At 45.1% G+C, this 17,642-nt stretch overlaps 1 protein-coding gene across 7 annotated transcripts in view; it reads left to right on the top strand.

The window, feature by feature from the left end:
* TRIO (trio Rho guanine nucleotide exchange factor) overlaps positions 1–17,642 on the top strand; it is a 312,768-nt gene that overhangs the window by 176,430 nt on the left and 118,696 nt on the right. For all 7 annotated transcript variants that reach the window (XR_007245439.1, XM_048507596.1, XM_048507598.1 and 4 more), the window contains exons 19-27: positions 3,417–3,531; positions 5,339–5,454; positions 7,610–7,732; positions 9,066–9,260; positions 9,393–9,508; positions 11,001–11,067; positions 11,698–11,807; positions 13,350–13,419; positions 13,980–14,069. Coding sequence is in view for 6 of the 7 variants with exons in the window: in XM_048507596.1 (XP_048363553.1) it covers positions 3,417–3,531; positions 5,339–5,454; positions 7,610–7,732; positions 9,066–9,260; positions 9,393–9,508; positions 11,001–11,067; positions 11,698–11,807; positions 13,350–13,419; positions 13,980–14,069 (1,002 nt within the window). In the remaining variant the exon portion in view is untranslated. The remainder of the gene's footprint in view (positions 1–3,416; positions 3,532–5,338; positions 5,455–7,609; positions 7,733–9,065; positions 9,261–9,392; positions 9,509–11,000; positions 11,068–11,697; positions 11,808–13,349; positions 13,420–13,979; positions 14,070–17,642) is intronic.

Genomic DNA, 17,642 nt, shown 5'->3' on the forward strand with positions numbered 1-17,642 from the left:
TGGCCACATAATTGCATGTTCCTCTTTACCCATCCCCAAGTCCTGTCGTTGCAGAAGAAGTTCAGGCAAGACCCAAGGCAGGTGTCCCGTCAATCCCCAGTGGTCAGAGAAGGCAGGAGATGGATGCCCTCCTAGGGTGAAAAGTGTGTCTGCAGCTACATTAAATCTGAAAATAGATCATTATCAATCCACCACAGCTGCTGCCAGTTGTTTCTCTGGGAGCAGATGGCATCCTACCTCAGTCTGTTATCAGAGGACAAATCCAAGTAGCAGCGAGTGGAAGCCACATGGATGCTTGCCGTCCTGTGGCTGATGGGTCTGCTTGATCCACGGCACCTGCTGTGGCCCTGCAGGGCTTGTCCTGGCTCAAGTGAACTGCCCCCCCCACCCATGGAAACCTCGGCCAAAGCAGGAAGCATCTTTTGAAGGTGACCAACTCTTACTTTCTCAGATTGTCAATACTTTGGCACAAATAATGAAAAATAAACAAACAGATCTATGACACAACCATATTTTCTTTGATTTATTTTTTTAAAATAAAACCCATAAGACAGCAGAGTTAGAGGAGAGCTGTGTATTGTTTAACTTCGCTGAGGGAAAATGTTGGGCAGTGTCGTTTTTCTACTTTCTGTGAAAAAGTTCATCTGTCAAAAGTTTCCCTCACAGCAGCAGTGCAACTCCGGCAAACCTTCTTCTCGACATTTCAACATGCTATAGTTTAGTAAAGTGAACACACACAGGAAGGTCGTACGCTGGATCAGAGCATTGGTGTTGGTGAAGTCGGTATTGTCCACTGTTATAGTTTTCTTGCCATTCTTCTTCCCTAATTTCAGTCATGCCAACTGTTAGGGATTAAGAATTAACACTCAACCATCAAGCCATGAATCTCAAAGGAAGCAAGTATGAAAAGGTGGGGTGGAGGGGAATGTCCCAGAAAGCTCAGCAGGAGGAGAGGAAAAGGTTTCTGACTTCTCAACACAGCAAGTCAAAGTTGTCTAATCTAGTCCAGTTCGTTAATTGGAGCGGAAAGCTGAAAACATGAGGAAGCACAAGGACACTGCGTCTCTTGATTACCCATTTAATCGGAAAACAAGTTAATTTTCTTCAGTCTATTTTTAGTGTCACCAGAAAATAAGGTTTACAGGACATTTGGCATAGCTTTCCCAGCAGGGAGGAAGGCATGACGATCATGGCTTTTTGACCAGTTGCATTAACGATAATTTTCCAGTCCAATCTATTTCTCCAGGATAAAACCTTAACAACAGTTAAGCTAAGAAATCCTGCTCTACTAAAACCCACTTCCAATTGGAAGTGTATGTTGAGATGGATGCTGTTCCTTTCTGGGATAAAACCAGTGGGGGGGGGGGGGGGGGGAAGAGTAAACAGAACGATATGTGTACCAAAAAGAAATATTTTACCAAAAACTTATCGCTGCTGTGACTATGAGGTTGGTGGCATCACTGATCATGTGTCAAGGGAGCATCCTGGCAACCGCAGTTTATCTTTGTTATCCTGACATCTAAGATACGCCAGCTTGAAAGTGAATGTGCTACCTGTGCTTGAGATTCCAGTGTATCTTAAATGGTGTGCCCCTCCTGGTCTCCTCAGTGGTCAAGGGGCCTCCTTCCGTGGGAAGTTGGTTTCCATCCAGGGCTGTTTGTTCTGGAACTGAGTGATGAACTGGTATTAGCAGATGATGCATTTGGCTGGCAAATATCAACATGTTCTGTTTTCTTCCACCTACTTGAACACTTTGGTCTCCCAACTGAGCTAGCTCACCTTCTGATAACAGACCAATTAAGATTTTTTCCACAGAGCTTATGGCCACTTTCTTTTTCCTCAGCACAGCAGCAAGTCAGCCAGTGTGCACTCTGCAGATTATGGATGCCAGCATACACATAAAAAGCTATAGCCACTGATTGTGGCCCACGTCCATGCTCCTGTTCACTCTGAAGCGCAGGACAGTTTGACCATTCATGTGTGAAGTTTATCTCTGAATGTTGCCTCTAGAGGAGAAATGTGCCAGCGCCCACTCCCTCTGCAAGTCATTGTAAATCACTGCAAATGTGTTGGCATTACTAAAAATTGGTTTGGGAAGGGGCATCTGGCAGCACCGTTTTGAAAAACCTTTACCTGGAAATTCTGTTGTCACTGAATTACATTTACATGTGAGTGTGCCAAAAGTTCAGATGCCTGAGTATTTTGGTGAACTGTTGAAGAATATAGAATGGGACTAAAGGGTCCTAATGGCAGAATTTGGCATGGCCTAATATGTCCCCATTTGCGGAACGTATCATAAGGAAAGCTGGATTAGATTTAGATGAAAATGGAGTGAAAATTGGTGGATAGAACATTAACAGTTTGAGATGCGTGGATGACACCACACGACTAGCAGCAAATAGTCAAGACCTGAAATGACTCCTGATGAGGTCAAAAAGCAGAAAGTGCCAAAGCAGGGTTGCAGCCAGAACATCAAGATGACAAAAATAATGATTACTGAGGGATTACACAACTTTTAGGTTGATGTTGAAGAAATTGAAATGGTTCTAGGTTTTCTGTTCCGTGGTTTCATCATCCAACCAAAAGGGAGACGGTGGCAAAGATGGCCGAAGACACTGAGCCTGGGAAGGGCAGCCATGAAGGTTCTAGAAAAGATCCTGACGTATAAGCTGGTGACCAAGTGTCAGGATCAAGTGTCACTGGCATCCAGGTTCAAGGTAATTCATACCACAGAATTCCCCATTGCTATGAATGGATGTGAAAGCTGGACAGCGAAGAAAGTTGACAGGGAGAAAGTTGCTTCATTGGAAATGTGATGTTGGATGAGACTTTTGCGGATACCAAAAAGACAATCAGTGGGTTCTAAATCAAGTCAAGCCGTAACTCTCCCTAGAAGCTAAACTAACTAAACTGCCGCCATGGTCCTTTGGTCACCTTTGCTTGTCTGGGAAAGGCAATAATGCCAGGATAAGCATAAGGCAGCAGGAGACGACTGACTCAGTCGGGATCGCCACAGCCCCCGGTTGGCAAAACCTGAGCAAGGCTGGTGACGATAGGACATTTTGGAGGTCATTATTCAATAGGGTCTCCATTGCCTTGTGCTTGTATTTGGCGAGATGCCGCATTAAACTGAAGTGAACCCAGGGTCTCCATACATTGGAAACACTTCACAGCACTCGACACAAGGCATGGGGCCAAGGACCGGCATGACAGCTGACAGGGCAGTCTCTGCTGAGGTAGCTCCACTTTTCTGCCTGCTCTTGTGTTTGTCGTGTGGTCATAGGGAGTCCAAGGGGACTCAACTGGATTGGTTCAACTCAGCTATGATTTAACCTTTTATTGACAGCCTCGGCAATGACAGCCTCCGTGTCGCTTCGTAGGTGCTCATGCTGATGTGTCTGTGTGGTCCCTTCTAGGCGTGCACGCTGGCCCGGCGGAATGCTGACGTCTTCCTGAAGTATCTACACCGGAATAGTGTGAATATGCCAGGGATGGTGACCCACATCAAGGCCCCTGAACAACAGGTCAAAAGTAAGGTTGCTCATTTCACTAGACATGTTGCTTAGTGTGTTTCAGCATAGCCACCAGGAAGACAGCAGTCTTAACTTCAGTAATAAGCTGGCGAGGGGAATTTCCTACCATTCACTCAAACATAGTCCAGGAAGCTTGCAACCAAGTCAATAATACTGTAAAAGTAGAATTTAATGAGTGTGGTTTTTCCTACCATGATGCATCTGTGTGATTTTTCTCCACAGTTTAACACTGCCTCTATAGACATATAGCAATACACTCTGTAGTAAAGTAGAATAAAACCTTATGAACATGAAAACATCAAGTAACCAACTTTGAGGAAACTAATGGAAGCAAATCAAAGAAAAAACTTGGGCAGTAAGGACTAGAAAGGTCTATGGACACAGGATTTGGTCTGGTGCAGAATGTTCTATAGCTGCAGGGAAGGTGTTCCACACTTGAGATGCCACCACTAAGAAGGTCCTACTACTCATGGCAGCCTGCATCGCCTTTGCTGAAAGGAGGCAGAAATGTGAAGGTGGTGGTCAGAGGGGTACAGAGGGGATCCAGTCTTGTTGTTCTTGCATATTGTGTTTCCAAAGTAGTCAGGGTTTTTAAAGGATAAAATCAGAAATTTGGCTTCAGTCTAGACACAAATAGGCAACTGACACATTGTCTTAAGGTCAGCAAGCCAGGCTGTTGGAATAAAGTGCTGCTCAGTGGCCTGGCTGCTGCACTGTCTGCCTGTTCAAAGCTTTTGAAGTGTTTTCAAAAGCAGCCCTACACCGAGCAGGTGACCATCGTCTAAGCTGGAGCGCATCCATGTGGAGAACCCCAGCAAAGTTCTCTCTCTCTCTCTCTCTCTCTCTCTCTCTCTCTCTCTCTCTCTCTCTGCCCCCCCTTTGCCCCCCTCTCTCTGACTCTTAACAGCATCCCTAAGCATATTCCTTTTTGCATGGCACACAAGAACAGGGAATGTTAGTGACAGTTTGAACAACAGGAGCCATGCTGATAGTTAACTAATAGGTGAAGCAGGCTCTGTTTGAAAACTAGAGTGGTGCTTTTGAAAGCACGCATAGCCATGGAAGTGGTGGAAAGAGTGTGCCTAAAAGTAACGTGAAGTCTGAAATTGTGTAGTATCAAGTTAACGCTGGCATTCATTCTAAGCATGTTTCTTTTTAGCGTTTGTTTGTTTGTTTATTTATTTCTATAGTAGATTTTAAACCGCCCATCCCCGAAGGGAGACCTAAAGTGCCTCACAGCATTCTTCCCTTCTTCATTTCCACAGCCCGCTGTTGTAGCTTAAGCCAAGGATGTGTGAGCACCCATAGCAGAGGGGGGATTCGAACTTGGGTCTTCTAATTCCTAGTCATGTCTTTTTGCACTTAGAAGTTATATATCTCTATATATAGCTTTGACTGGAGCATACCATGACCCCCCCAAAAAATCACACTTGGACGGACTTTGGGTATACTTGAATTGATTCAGTACCGAGTATCCAAATGGGTGGGGTTTGTGTGCTGCCACAGCTAATATAGTGAGCCACATGTATTTTGTAAGTGATCAGATGTCGTGGGCAGATAGTCAAAAGATGCAGCATGCCAGCTTTCTGTGCATAACCAATTCAAAGGTTGGGTAGCCAGAACAACGAGCAAGTTGGACTTTTTACAAAGCACTTACTTTGCTTCTCGTATGTACCTGCTCATGGTCAATGTCTGCCTCCTGTGTTCATCTGCATCACCTTGAGGGCCTCTATGTGGTTTTCTTGGGAATTCATTCATGAACTCAACAGGCTGGGTAATTTTTTTCTCTTTTATTCATGCGGCAGATATCCTCAACGAACTCTTCCAGAGGGAAAACCGTGTCCTGCACTACTGGACAATGAGGAAAAGACGCCTGGACCAGTGTCAACAATATGTGGTCTTTGAGAGAAGTGCAAAACAGGTCATTTTACAACCTTCTTTTCATTTTGGGGCCGTAGAAGTGGGATGTTCGTCTTGCTGGCATCTATTGCTCAGCTTTATAGATATATAAACCACTTCATTGTGGTTATGCTGCATTTATCACTGTATCTGTGTGTATGTTCACGACACAAGGATTTTCAGATAATAAGATGATGCTTGCAAAACTGTGCTGTATCAAGTGTAGAATTTTCTGGTGAATTTCCTAGATTAAATAGTTTTTGTTTAAACAAGGGATTCAGTAGCCTTGAAATACAGTGATCTGATAGGTGAAAAGTAAGACGGATCAGCTGGCCTGGAGAGTTTCATGCCTTCTCAAAGTCTCCTATTGAGGGTTCAATGGGCCACAAAATGCTGCAGGAAGGAGGGATGGTTAGCGTTTGTTGTGCCCGGGTCAGCACTTCAGGTACATGCAGGGCCTTTTTGCATCCTGACCAGCCACTGAAGGACAAATTCTTAGTGTTTCATACTTTATGGAATAGCCAGTTGACCAAAAAGAAAAGGGGGCAGAGAGCTGAAAGGAAAACCAGCTTTCAAAGTAAGATGGCTCTTGGATTCCTCAGAATAAACAAGGTATCTTGTGCCTGGGAGACTTCACAGTTTCAATCCAACGTAAGCTTTCATAGACTAACGATCACTTCTTCAGGTGCTGTGAGCTGGCCTTCACATGCAGTCATTTTATGTTGGAGGTCTGAAAACAAAAAGAGGCTCAACAACTCATAAAATGCAGCAAGTGACAAGAAAAGTATTGATACAAAATTCAAATGGAATCTGAAACGGTACTCAGGGCAACTGGCTATGCTATGCTGGTGACAGTTACATTCCGTCCTGACAACAGTTACAGCCAGGATATTCCTGCCGGTTGATGCTGCACATGAAATGGCCCAGGTTTTGTTGGCTGTCAGGTGAGGAAGGAACCCAGCCACAAAGAATTCTGGGCTGACCTGAGAAAACACACAGCCACATGCCTGTTCACCACAATAGCTGCATGTTTACAGCCTAAGAGCCGGGGGTGGGTGGGGTGGGGGGGTTGGAAGCGAGGTCCCCCTCCATCTTCCGAGACAGACGAGGAAGAGCCAGGATCTACAGTTTCAGAGAGCTTTGGAAAGCAGTGAGAGGACTCCATGTTTTGACCATACCTTAGTAGTTTATCCCAGTGATCCTTTCACCCCTGTCTATTCTCCATACCTGAAGGAGAGGTGAAACAGTGTTTCTCTTCACTTTGGTATAGGGAGGATAGAGCTTCCATCAAAGGGAGAGATAATTTTTTTCTATCTTTATGCCACCTTTCCTCCAAATAGCCTGGGCAGTGTACACTCATGGGCTCTTATCCTACTTTATTCTCCTTCTCCTGATGAAGGAGGCTGGGCTGAGAAATGACTGACCCACAGTGAGGCCCACGGTGAGCTTCACCACAGAATCGATCTTTGGACCCAGCCTCCTTGGTGGTCAGCCCTTTTTTCCCTCTGTCATGCAACAACTCCAAAACTTTTTAAAGTGGTGCTTAACCCCCCAGTCCCTGCTGTTAAAAGTAAAACGGGGCAGCCAGAGCCCCCAATTGAAGCACTTGAGAACAGGAGTGGAGTGCCCCTCGTATTCTCTTCTGTTTTTTGACTGAGTGGGTCTGGGGTGGATTTTCTGTTCTAGTTCTGTCCTGGTATTTGTTTTTGTAAAATTATGCATTTGAATATTGCAGCTCCCCAAACCCCAGGTTGTTGTAGTGGGTTGTATTCCCGTTGAGCTGAGAGGTGATGTGGTCTGTGGTTCCTAGGAAAGGGTATTGCTCCTCAGCCACCGTCTGAAGAGGCAGCTGATGCCATCGCTGCTGTTCTAAGAACATTTGACTGGGAGTGATGCCGCATGAAGACCGTGTGGCTGTCTTCTGAGTAGAACGGCTGCTTCTTTTAATGCAGTTCTTCAGGACATATTCTGCTCTGCTTCACTTGCCTATTGGTTCAACATGTGTTTGCCCTGCTGGAATTAGCTTTGTATGCAGCATGTTACAAACTGTGTTACAAAATCATTTACTTGGGCAGTAGAGAAGGAAATGCAGAGACAGTGACCAAAGTGTTGAAAAAGACTTGATACAGGAGAATTACTTGAAGATGCTTTAAAACAGTTCCTTGTGAATTCCTTAGGCCCTTGAATGGATCCATGACAATGGGGAATTTTACTTATCCACCCACACTTCCACTGGTTCCAGTATCCAGCATACTCAAGAACTATTGAAAGAGCATGAAGAATTCCAGATCACTGCAAAGGTAATTCTCTGCCTCATGGTTGTCGTCTCGCTCCCTGCCTTGTCTTCTCTGGACTGATCTGCTCAAGCAGGAGGTCTGCAGCATCCACAGTTAGAGCCAGATTGTGTCAGGATTCAAAACAGGAGCCAGCATATAAGAGCCTGTTTGCAGGACTGAACATTCCTGAAGACTGACGGGTTGATTAATGGTCTGCAAAGTTTCTGCCTCCCAAGCAGTAGTGGTCAGCCATCTTTTGTGAGGCTGCAGAGCATCTGGTGGTTCACAGCAAGAATGTGCAGGAGTGTTTCAGTTCATTGTCATCAATCTCTGCATGATTCGCACTTGGACTCCTGGCCGCTGTTTGCCTTTGTCATTTCTCTTTCTCCAGAGCATCTCTAGGGGGGCTATTAGTCCCGTAAAAATCTTCATTTGTCTACTAATAATTCTAGCTCCCACTGACCTTCCTATTTACCTTGGCTGAAAGAGGTGGTTTTCCGTGTCAAAAGGCCGTGTTTGGTTCCCTGCTGAGCCGCATCAGGCCCTCGAGGGCTGGGCCCCAGAGACAGGCTCCTGGGCTGGTCCACAGGATGTCACTGACTCTCTTTGATGCACCACATGGCCTTTTTAATATACAAATTATCAAAAGAAAAGTAAAACAACAAATCCAAAACACCAAAATTTGTTCAGCTACCACTATACAAAGTTTCCTCCGTATTATAACCAACTTACTTGTAATCCTTCCTGTTATTATCACAACAGACTGCTGCCACTTTTCAAATCAAATGCTTCAGTTATATTTCCGCAACCAAGTTTCCAAATGTGGTCAAGTGCACTGCTTCCAGTTCTTAACTATTAACATGCTGGCCACAACTTGAAGCAGTATTAAACCTCAGAGGTTTAGATAATCGTAATGTGTTATAGCCCAAGAGATGCTTAGTGGCATAAAAATTTTTTTTCTAGAAGTTTCTCTCATACTTCATTCCAAAAGTCCCACCATATGTGGAGATAAGAAGTGATATTTTTAATGCATTGCCCATGCTGACCAGAGGCCGAGAAGTACCATGACTCACAGGTAGAGCATTTCTTGGTGTGCAAAAGGCCCCATGTTCAATCCCTGGTGACTCCATTTAAAAGGATTTGCAGACCCCCCCCTCCCCCCAAAGCCAGAAAAAAGGAGTTTCTAAATCCCCTCCTCAACTCGATTTGAAAAAAGACAGATTTTGATTTGTCAAAACATATTAACAACTGATAAATGGGGGAAAGTATTGCCTTGTTTGAAAGGAGCTCTCTCGATGATGGGGGCTGAGGGTGAGTTTGCCTTGCAGACCTCCTGTCTCTGTTGTGTTTTCCATAGCAAACCAAAGAGAGGGTGAAGCTCTTGATACAGCTAGCAGATGGCTTTTGTGAAAAGGGGCATGCCCATGCTGCAGAGATTAAAAAATGTGTCACAGCCGTGGACAAAAGGTACCGAGACTTCTCTCTGCGCATGGAAAAATATAGGACCTCTTTAGAGAAAGCTCTGGGGATCTCTTCGGATTCCAATAAATCGGTGAGTGCTGTTGTTCGAAACGTGGGTAATGTGACTGCTTTAAGCTTCTTATGAAACAGCTGCCTTTTCTTTTTCTGCTGTTTCCACTAATTCTGTTGTCTTCATCTTCTCTTCCCCCCCCCCCCCCTTTAGAGTAAAAGCCTGCAGCTAGATATAATCCCAGCCAGTGTGCCTGGGTCCGAGGTAAAATTGAGAGATGCTGCTCATGAACTTAATGAGGAAAAGAGGAAATCTGCCCGCAGGAAAGAGTAATGCACTTTGTTTTCCTTCCCTATAAAAAAGTTTGCTGGAGCACCTTCCTTATGAGGAGAGGCTGCAGCATTTGGGACTCTTTAGTTTGGAGAGGAGGCGTCTGAGGGGGGATATGATTGAAGTCTATAAAATTATGCATGGGGTAGAAAATGTTGACAGAGAGAAATTTTTCTCTCTTTCTCACAATACTAGAACCAGGGGACATTCATTGAAAATGCTGGGGGGAAGAATTAGGACTAATAAAAGGGAACACATCTTCATGCAACGTGTGATTGGTGTTTGGAATATGCTGCCACAGGAGGTGGTGATGGCCACTAACCTGGATAGCTTTAAAAGGGGCTTGGACAGATTGATGGAGGAGAAGTTGATCTATGGCTACCAATCTTGATCCTCCTTGATCTCAGATTGCAAATGCCTTAGCAGACCAGGTGCTCAGGAGCAGCAGCAGCAGAAGGCCATTGCTTTCTCATCCTGCACGTGAGCTCCCAAAGGCACCTGGTGGGCCACTGCGAGTAGCAGAGTGCTGGACTAGATGGACTCTGGTCTGATCCAGCAGGCTAGTTCTTATGTTCTTATGTTCTTATGGTTCTGTGTGAATATCACTCAGGCTAGCTAATGGTGGTGCATTATGATATATCGTTTTCAGACATTTTGAAGCCATGGGAAATTTTAAATCTACTTCTTTGAGGGAAAAATGGAAATTTGGAGGGAAATTGAACTATTTGGAGTACTTACTGTCTTATCAAACTTCAACTTATTTCATTTCTGTAACAACATAAAATGCATCATTTATAACTCACCCAACATATATATTACAATTTTTGACATATTTATGGAAATTAAAAGTTATAAATGCCTTCATTTGGTACACACAAAATTGAAAATATGCAAAGAAAAAACTGCAAGCTATCTTAGGGTGCATACCTTAAGTTTTACTGTCCACTTATAGAGAGCTAAGCTGTCGGTGAAACTTTCAGTTTTCCTGTGAAAGTTTGGTGGATTTTCTTTCTCACTGCCTTCTGATCTTTTTTCTCCCTCCCGAAAGATGGGGCAATGAGCCACTTCTACCTGTTCTGTGGAATATGTGTCACCGCGGTTTGAGGGAGGGGTGAAAAGATCAACCACCTCAGGTCAAAAGGAGGACAGACGGCAGGCCAACTGTTGAGAGGCAGTGAAAGCCCTCAGGCTCCCTGCAGGAAGAAACATATCTTGGATTTGAGAGTATACCCGTGTTGTCTTTAAAAGCATTTCACTCGTTCTGTCAAAAAAAATTGAAAAAAAGCCCTTCACATCTCTAATTATGTCAGGACAAGGCATGTCCCCCCCCCCCCCCCCCCGCCCTGCAAAGAAGCTCTTTCTGCCAGTGCAGTTTGCCCAAACCATTAGCTAAGCAGACTAGGTACTCAGCAGCGTTGCCTCTTAAAATGAAAATCGCTTGACAATGGGTAACTGTGTTAAGCAGATGTGCCTCTCTCTGTTGCTGTCCAGGTTCATTATGGCTGAGCTCATTCAGACGGAAAAGGCTTACGTAAGAGACCTTCGGGAGTGCATGGATGTAAGCCCCCCCCGCCCCCCCCCCCCCCGAGTAGCTGATCTATTTGCTGCATGTTGAATGTTGCCAGTGTGAAAACCTGTGTGTTTGTACTGTCAGTGCCAAACCATGCTGTGCTCCTATCTTGAGCTGGCCCCATTCATCAACTGAATTGTATTAGTGGGCATCCACTGCTAAATTGATCCACCTCTTGTTTTTCGCTGTCACGCTTCTCGAAGTGCTATGAATTGAGTTTTATGAGGGCTTGGGGTTATTTTTAAAGGGATGATCCTCTGTTAATGCTTCCATTATGCACATGGCACATTCGAGAACCAGTTCATTCTTTGGACAGCAGCTTATGGGTATTGTTAAAACTGGAGGGAGCTCATGTACCACAGCAGCTGCACAAAGCAGAAATGCTTGTATTTTAAGTTGTCATTGTGTAATGCCATAGAGAACTGTGTCTGTTGTCAGGATTTGACGTATTAAATTCTGTGAGGCAAGTCCATTGAAGAACTGTAACTTTATCTTTCCAAAAACAGCTTTTGCAATGACATTTTCACTACAAAGTTCTGTTTAGTGGAATCTTTGCTTCTAGATAGATGTTTTGCAGCAAAGCTGTTACTTTCCCTTTTCTCCTCTTCTTTGGATCAGACCTACCTGTGGGAAATGACGAGTGGCGTCGAGGAGATCCCCCCTGGCATTGTGAACAAAGAGCATATTATCTTTGGGAACATGCAAGAGATTTATGAGTTCCACAATAAGTGAGTGAAACACGATGGCTTCAGGTTTAATGGGTCCTGCAGCATGTATGCGAATATGTGATTTTATTTTTATTTTGTCGCTTTACAAACTTATGCCCAGTATTTAGCTTTAGGGAGGGCTTCGTGAATTTCTGTGTTCTTTCCCACGCTCCCATTTCTAAAGGACTTCTGTCATGGATATTAGACATATTGCAGAAGATTGGGCGAACCAGAGACTTCTGTATTGCAGATTTGTATAGTCTGATAGTTATAGGTGGATGTGCTTAGTAGTCTGGGATCACAGTGTTAAAGCACTTAGAGGCACAGTCTGCTTCTCAGATTTAGATGAAACTCTACTCCAACCTGGAATAATAAATATTAGAGGAAAAACCTTCTTCACAATTACAGAAGCAACCACATATTGCACATAATCAGCGGTCTAATGCTGTGTTGCTGTCAGGATGCTTGGGGGGTGCTGGGGCTGCTTGCACTTCGGGCATCCTGACAGTTGCACAAACTATGTTACTCTGTGGCTCTGCCTCTGTGGAGACCATTCATGATAGGAGATCACACCTACTCTGTACCTTTTGTGTTGGGTGACATATTGGAATGGGAACCTGCGAGCAGAGATTCAGCTGCTCCCCCCCCCCCCCCCCAGTGCGCCTCTGAATTCAAGGAGAAGTGATCAGAGTGATGCATGTCTGTCAGCTTGGCCGTAGCCATTAGCCAGAGGAGGAGGAGGAGGAGGAGGAGGAGGAGGACCTTCAATGAGGCTAACGGCAGTGCTGAGCAGCAGCAGCAGCAGCAAACAAAAGGACAGGCAGAAACGCTGACCTTTGCCACTGGAATCAGGGTACATCGTCATTTGGAACATGACCTTGGAATACAGATCCAAAAATCTGCACAGTGGGGCCAGATGCAGGAAGGGGAGCTGGGAAGGGGTAACCCCAGATTTTCAGAAAAATCTTACACTTACAAAAATGGAGGAAATAACAAAGTTTTAAAATGCTGAGATCTTGTGAGACTGGTTTGCGAGAGATTGTCAACCATTTTGGATTGCCTAGGCAGCTACCAACATCACTTGATTGCCTAAATAATCCAAAAAGGTGCTGCATTTCATTTTAGGTGAATTGATGGTGGGAGTTGGAGTGGGCAGGTAGGAAAGAAGAAATGGAGCAAAAGCAGAGGGGAGAACTTGAAAGCGGAGGGAAGGAGAGACCAGGGGGCATGAAGAACGGGAGAGGGAAGGAGCTGCAGGGGGGGGAGAGGAGTCCACTGATCACACGGGGGTTTTGTCAAGGAATGACATATAAATGTACCATTTTCTTTTGGTAATACCTTGGTTCTGTGATCCTGCCAAAGTTAAGCGTGTTTAAATGATGTTAATTTCACTAGAAGTGCTTTAGGCCTATAGTTAATTCTTCCACTAGAAAAACTGTGACTTAAATATTTCAGTTGCTGCTGGATTTGTGGCATAATTTGGTATGACTCTAATGCACTATACACAACTTAGATCTCCTGGTAAAAACGGTTTCCATTAATTCTTTTCTTTTTGATTCACAGTATATTTTTGAAAGAGCTCGAGAAGTATGAGCAGCTACCTGAAGATGTTGGGCACTGTTTTGTTACTTGGGTAAGACCACTTGTTTTATGTCAGGTTGTTTAAATACTGTGTGCAGTTGTAGTCATCGTCCCCTCAGAAATACTGCAGGAAATAAGTTCGGAGAAACAGAAATTTTCTCTGTGTCTGAGAGGCCAAAGAAGAAGGTTACATAACATGAATGAGGAATTTTTATATTACACTAGTAGTGAGGCAAGGGAATTCATATTCAGTAATATTAGAATGTAGTTTTCGATCGTCAGGTTTTTTTGAAACTGTTGAAGGGTGTGACAGTGGTTGATGTCCTTAATTGCTGCTACTTAGAAGAACACTTATACATTGTCTCGATTCAGAGACCACATCTCAGTGCACACATAGTGGAAGACCAAGTGCATTTTACTATATTAATGTTGGGTCCTGGCCACGGTTTTCCCATCTCTTCCCCTTCCCCCCCTCCGCCCCCCATGCTTCATTTCTTGACCCAGCCGATCTCAATAAGACAGTGATCCTCAGTGAGCTAAACTTTTGAATAAATGCTATCTTTTGTAAGATGCCACTGAAATGTGTGTCTATATGTGCATATTTTTTTGTAGGCGGACAAGTTCCAAATGTATGTGACATACTGCAAAAACAAGCCGGATTCCACCCAGTTGATACTGGAGCATGCGGGTGCTTATTTTGATGTGAGTATCAGGTTCCTTAGTTACGGATTAAATATCTGGAGTACGTTCACATAGGTACACAGGTGGAAGTGTGTAATTAAGCAATGTCATCTTAAGGGCAACTGAGCCCTTCCTCGCTTCTTTTAATTACCAGTCTGCAGACCCTCTCATCAGGTGCTTCACTGTACAGAGGTGGATAGTATTCCTATTACTCACTTGGCATCAGTGACAAAGCATCTTTATATGCATAATCTGTATTGCAAAAAGAAATTAAAAGGCAACTCCACTTGACCCAGAGGGATACATAACTTGCTTAAATTATGCACATGTACACACTTTTATTTTGCACATTTCTTTGATGGTGGGAAATTGACAGAGGACTCTGTGGAAATTGATAGAGTCCTTCTCTAGGGATAAAAATCTTGACAGATGCCTCAATGCGCTCAGGCCTGCTTTTTGCAGCCAAAAGAGCAGAAGCTGGTAATTTGTAATGTGTGTTTACCTGTTAATAATACCAACTGCCCATATTTGTCACCTGATGTCAGCTTCCATGTCTTTAATGGATTAGCCCAAAATAAGAACATCAGAGTAACCAGTTCTAGCAGTCTGTTCACATTGTGACCAACCAGGTGCCCACAATCCTTCTAATCCAGAGCACTGGTGAGTTGTGTGCTCGTTAAAGAATGTGACCGTGCCTGCAGTGTGGACGTTGCATAATTGGGCAGCTCTTTTAGGGCTCAGTTTATGCAGAATCAAGACAATGTACAGCATGCCGCTAGTTCCAGCGAGAGAATAACCCCAACCCTAACTCCTGGAGACACCATGTGCTCAGATGCCTGAATATCTGTGAAGAGCTTAAAATAAACTCAACAGCTTAACCTCGCTAGCACAATATGAAGAGCTTACTGTACAAAGCCCTTTGCCAGTGTGGGATGCAGAGCAATGGAGAATAACCACACTTCTTTGAAGACTCAATGCATTTACATCTCTGTATTGAACTGTGCGGAAGGGCAAAGATCTGCCTTTGCATGTCAGAAGATGAGTTAGTCAGATTTAGAGTTAATTCTTTCGTCAGTCTCAGTGAGGAGGAGGAGGAGGAGAATAATTCTTGTGAATTGCAGGGAAAACCCAAAGCGTCTTTACAGTAAAGAAAAAAAACTTGAGCAAAAAAGAATTTTTTTAAAAAAAATTATTATTTTGCTGGGAAGTTGCAGCTAACTTATGGCTACCTTGTAGGGTTGTCAAGGCAAGAGACATTCCCAGGGGTTTGGCAAATTGTGTGCCTCTGTGTAGCCACCCTGGACTGGGTGGGCTCCCATCCATGTACTAATCGCGACTGATCCTTCTTCGCTTCTGAGATTTGACACGATGGGGCTAGCCTGGGCTATTCAGGCCAGGGCCCTCATAGTGTCCAAGAAGAAAGACACTGAACACACAAACCTGATCTACTGAAACAGGCCTGTCAAGGTCAGTATTGTCTAGCAGTGGTTCTCCAGGGTCTCAAGTGTAAGGAATTCCATAGAAGCAGAAATAAAAGGCTCTTTGGTGAAAAAGACCGTTTATTCAGACATCTTAGAAAGCTCAATTACACGCAGTGGCAGGAATGACACTTCCCGCCAGAAGCACAGGTTATAACTCTATCCATCCCATCCCCCTCCCGGCTTCCCATGGGAACGGAGACCTCATCTCCCGCGCAGAGATAAAGTCTCCGCCGATGCAGCTGGCCCATCGCCCGGGCTGTGGAATGTACTCAAGGTTGGCTGCCTTCCCATCAACACCATTGGAAACCTTCACACTCTGCCTCCCTTCAAGCAGACCCCTCCCCAGGTTTATCGCGGAAAGAAATTGTGGTGGAAAGCAGAAATAAGGGTGGGGGCGTCAATATTTTCGGAATAAACCCATTGATTATACCCAGAGGAATATCCCACCCAAGAGACTAAATATTGCAGCGTTTGGGTCATGAGAGTCCAGGATAAGCGTCAATTTAAAGTAGTGCTTGTGGCCATCAATAATAGTCGGTGGGGAGTCTCTCCGGTGGTCGTGCCAGGCATCGGAAGCGGGAGCCTCCTTGAGTAAACTGGAATGGAAGACAGGATGAATGTTACTAAGAGAGTTAGGCAAATCAATCGAGACAGTGACATCATTAATCACTTTAGTAATCTGAAAAGGTCCCACGAATCTTTTGCCTAGTTTGGAAAATTTATGCGCGTCGCTGAGATTTTTTGTAGATAAATATACCCAAAAGCCCTGCGCCAGAGGAAAATCGGCGGTGCTTATCTGCTGCAGCTTTAGGGAGTCCTTAGCCTGTTGTGCTTGGTCTGGACGATTTCCATCCCTCATTGGGATGAAATCCATTGTTGAAGCTCTGGAGGATCCAAAGCTGCGGCGGTGGATTCGCGACAGCGAGGCAGCGACCAGAACCAATTTCAAAGGGGTTTTCTTTGTACTGCTATGAACCGCATTGTTATAGGTACTCACTTAAGCGGAATGAGCTGCGCACCAATTGTCTTGGTGGTAGTTGGTGTAACGCGTAAATACTGCTCTAGAGGTTCTGTTAAGTTCTCTCCGACTCACCGTCACTTTGAGCGTGGTAAGAGCGTGACCGCCGGTAACCCAACAACCCCACTTCCAGAACTTTGAAATGAATTGGGGGGCGGCGATTGGGAGACCACCTTGGTAGTGTAGGCGGTAAACATGTTGAATGAACAGCCGTGCTAACTTAGGGCGGAGGGGATGCGGAAGCACATGGAATAAAATGGGCTTGTTTAGAAAATAAGTCCACCACCACCCACAAGACCGTGTTGCCATGACTTTCGAGGCAAATCTGTAATAAAATCCATGGAGATGACTTCCCAAGGGCGGGGAGGCCACGGGGCTGGTTTCAACAGCCCATGGGGCTTTCGGAATGGTTTTGGCTTCTGCACAAACAGAGCAGCCTTTTATATCAGCGCCTCAATGTCCTTGCGCATTCGCAGCGCCACTGAAACAATGGCCGGGCCAAATGCAGAGTTTTCAGAAAGCCAAAATGTCCAGCCCGGCCGGGCATGCGTGGCGAGCTTCAAGAACCTGCTTGCGGAGGGAGAGCGCAACACTCCCCCCCTCCGCCAAACTCCATTCTCCAAAGCGCGGTTGGGAGTCATTTTCCCTCCGCTGGAGGCTCGTGCAGCCCGCCTCCTCGAGAGTTCCGCATCAAAGGAGAGGCGAGACTAGGAATAGGCGGTGAAGAAGGAGGACTGGGCGTTTGAGATCGGGTGACAGCCAGTCCCTAACTGGGAGGGAGAGAACAGTGCGTGGAATGTCTCGTAAAAGGCGCAGCTCCACCCCCCCCTCGGGTAGAAGCCCTTGGCCAGCGTCAGCTAGTTTGTTAGTTTTCGGGAAAAAATGGACTGTGAAAGAAAGCAGCGAGAAAAGAAATGCATTGCGGAGTTGTTTTGCCGGACATCTTGAGGGGGGGTGGAAAGAGGCCAGGTTTTTTTGTGATCCGACCAAACCTGAAAGGGGTGTTTAGCCCCTCCAGCCAGTGGCCAAGTGGAGAGTGCTACTTTGATGGCTGCAGTCTCTTTATCCCCACAGTCCAGTTGAGTTCAGCACGGA

The sequence above is a fragment of the Sphaerodactylus townsendi genome, linkage group LG09 (assembly GCF_021028975.2).
Source record: "Sphaerodactylus townsendi isolate TG3544 linkage group LG09, MPM_Stown_v2.3, whole genome shotgun sequence".
NCBI classification, from domain to species: Eukaryota; Metazoa; Chordata; class Lepidosauria; order Squamata; family Sphaerodactylidae; genus Sphaerodactylus; species Sphaerodactylus townsendi.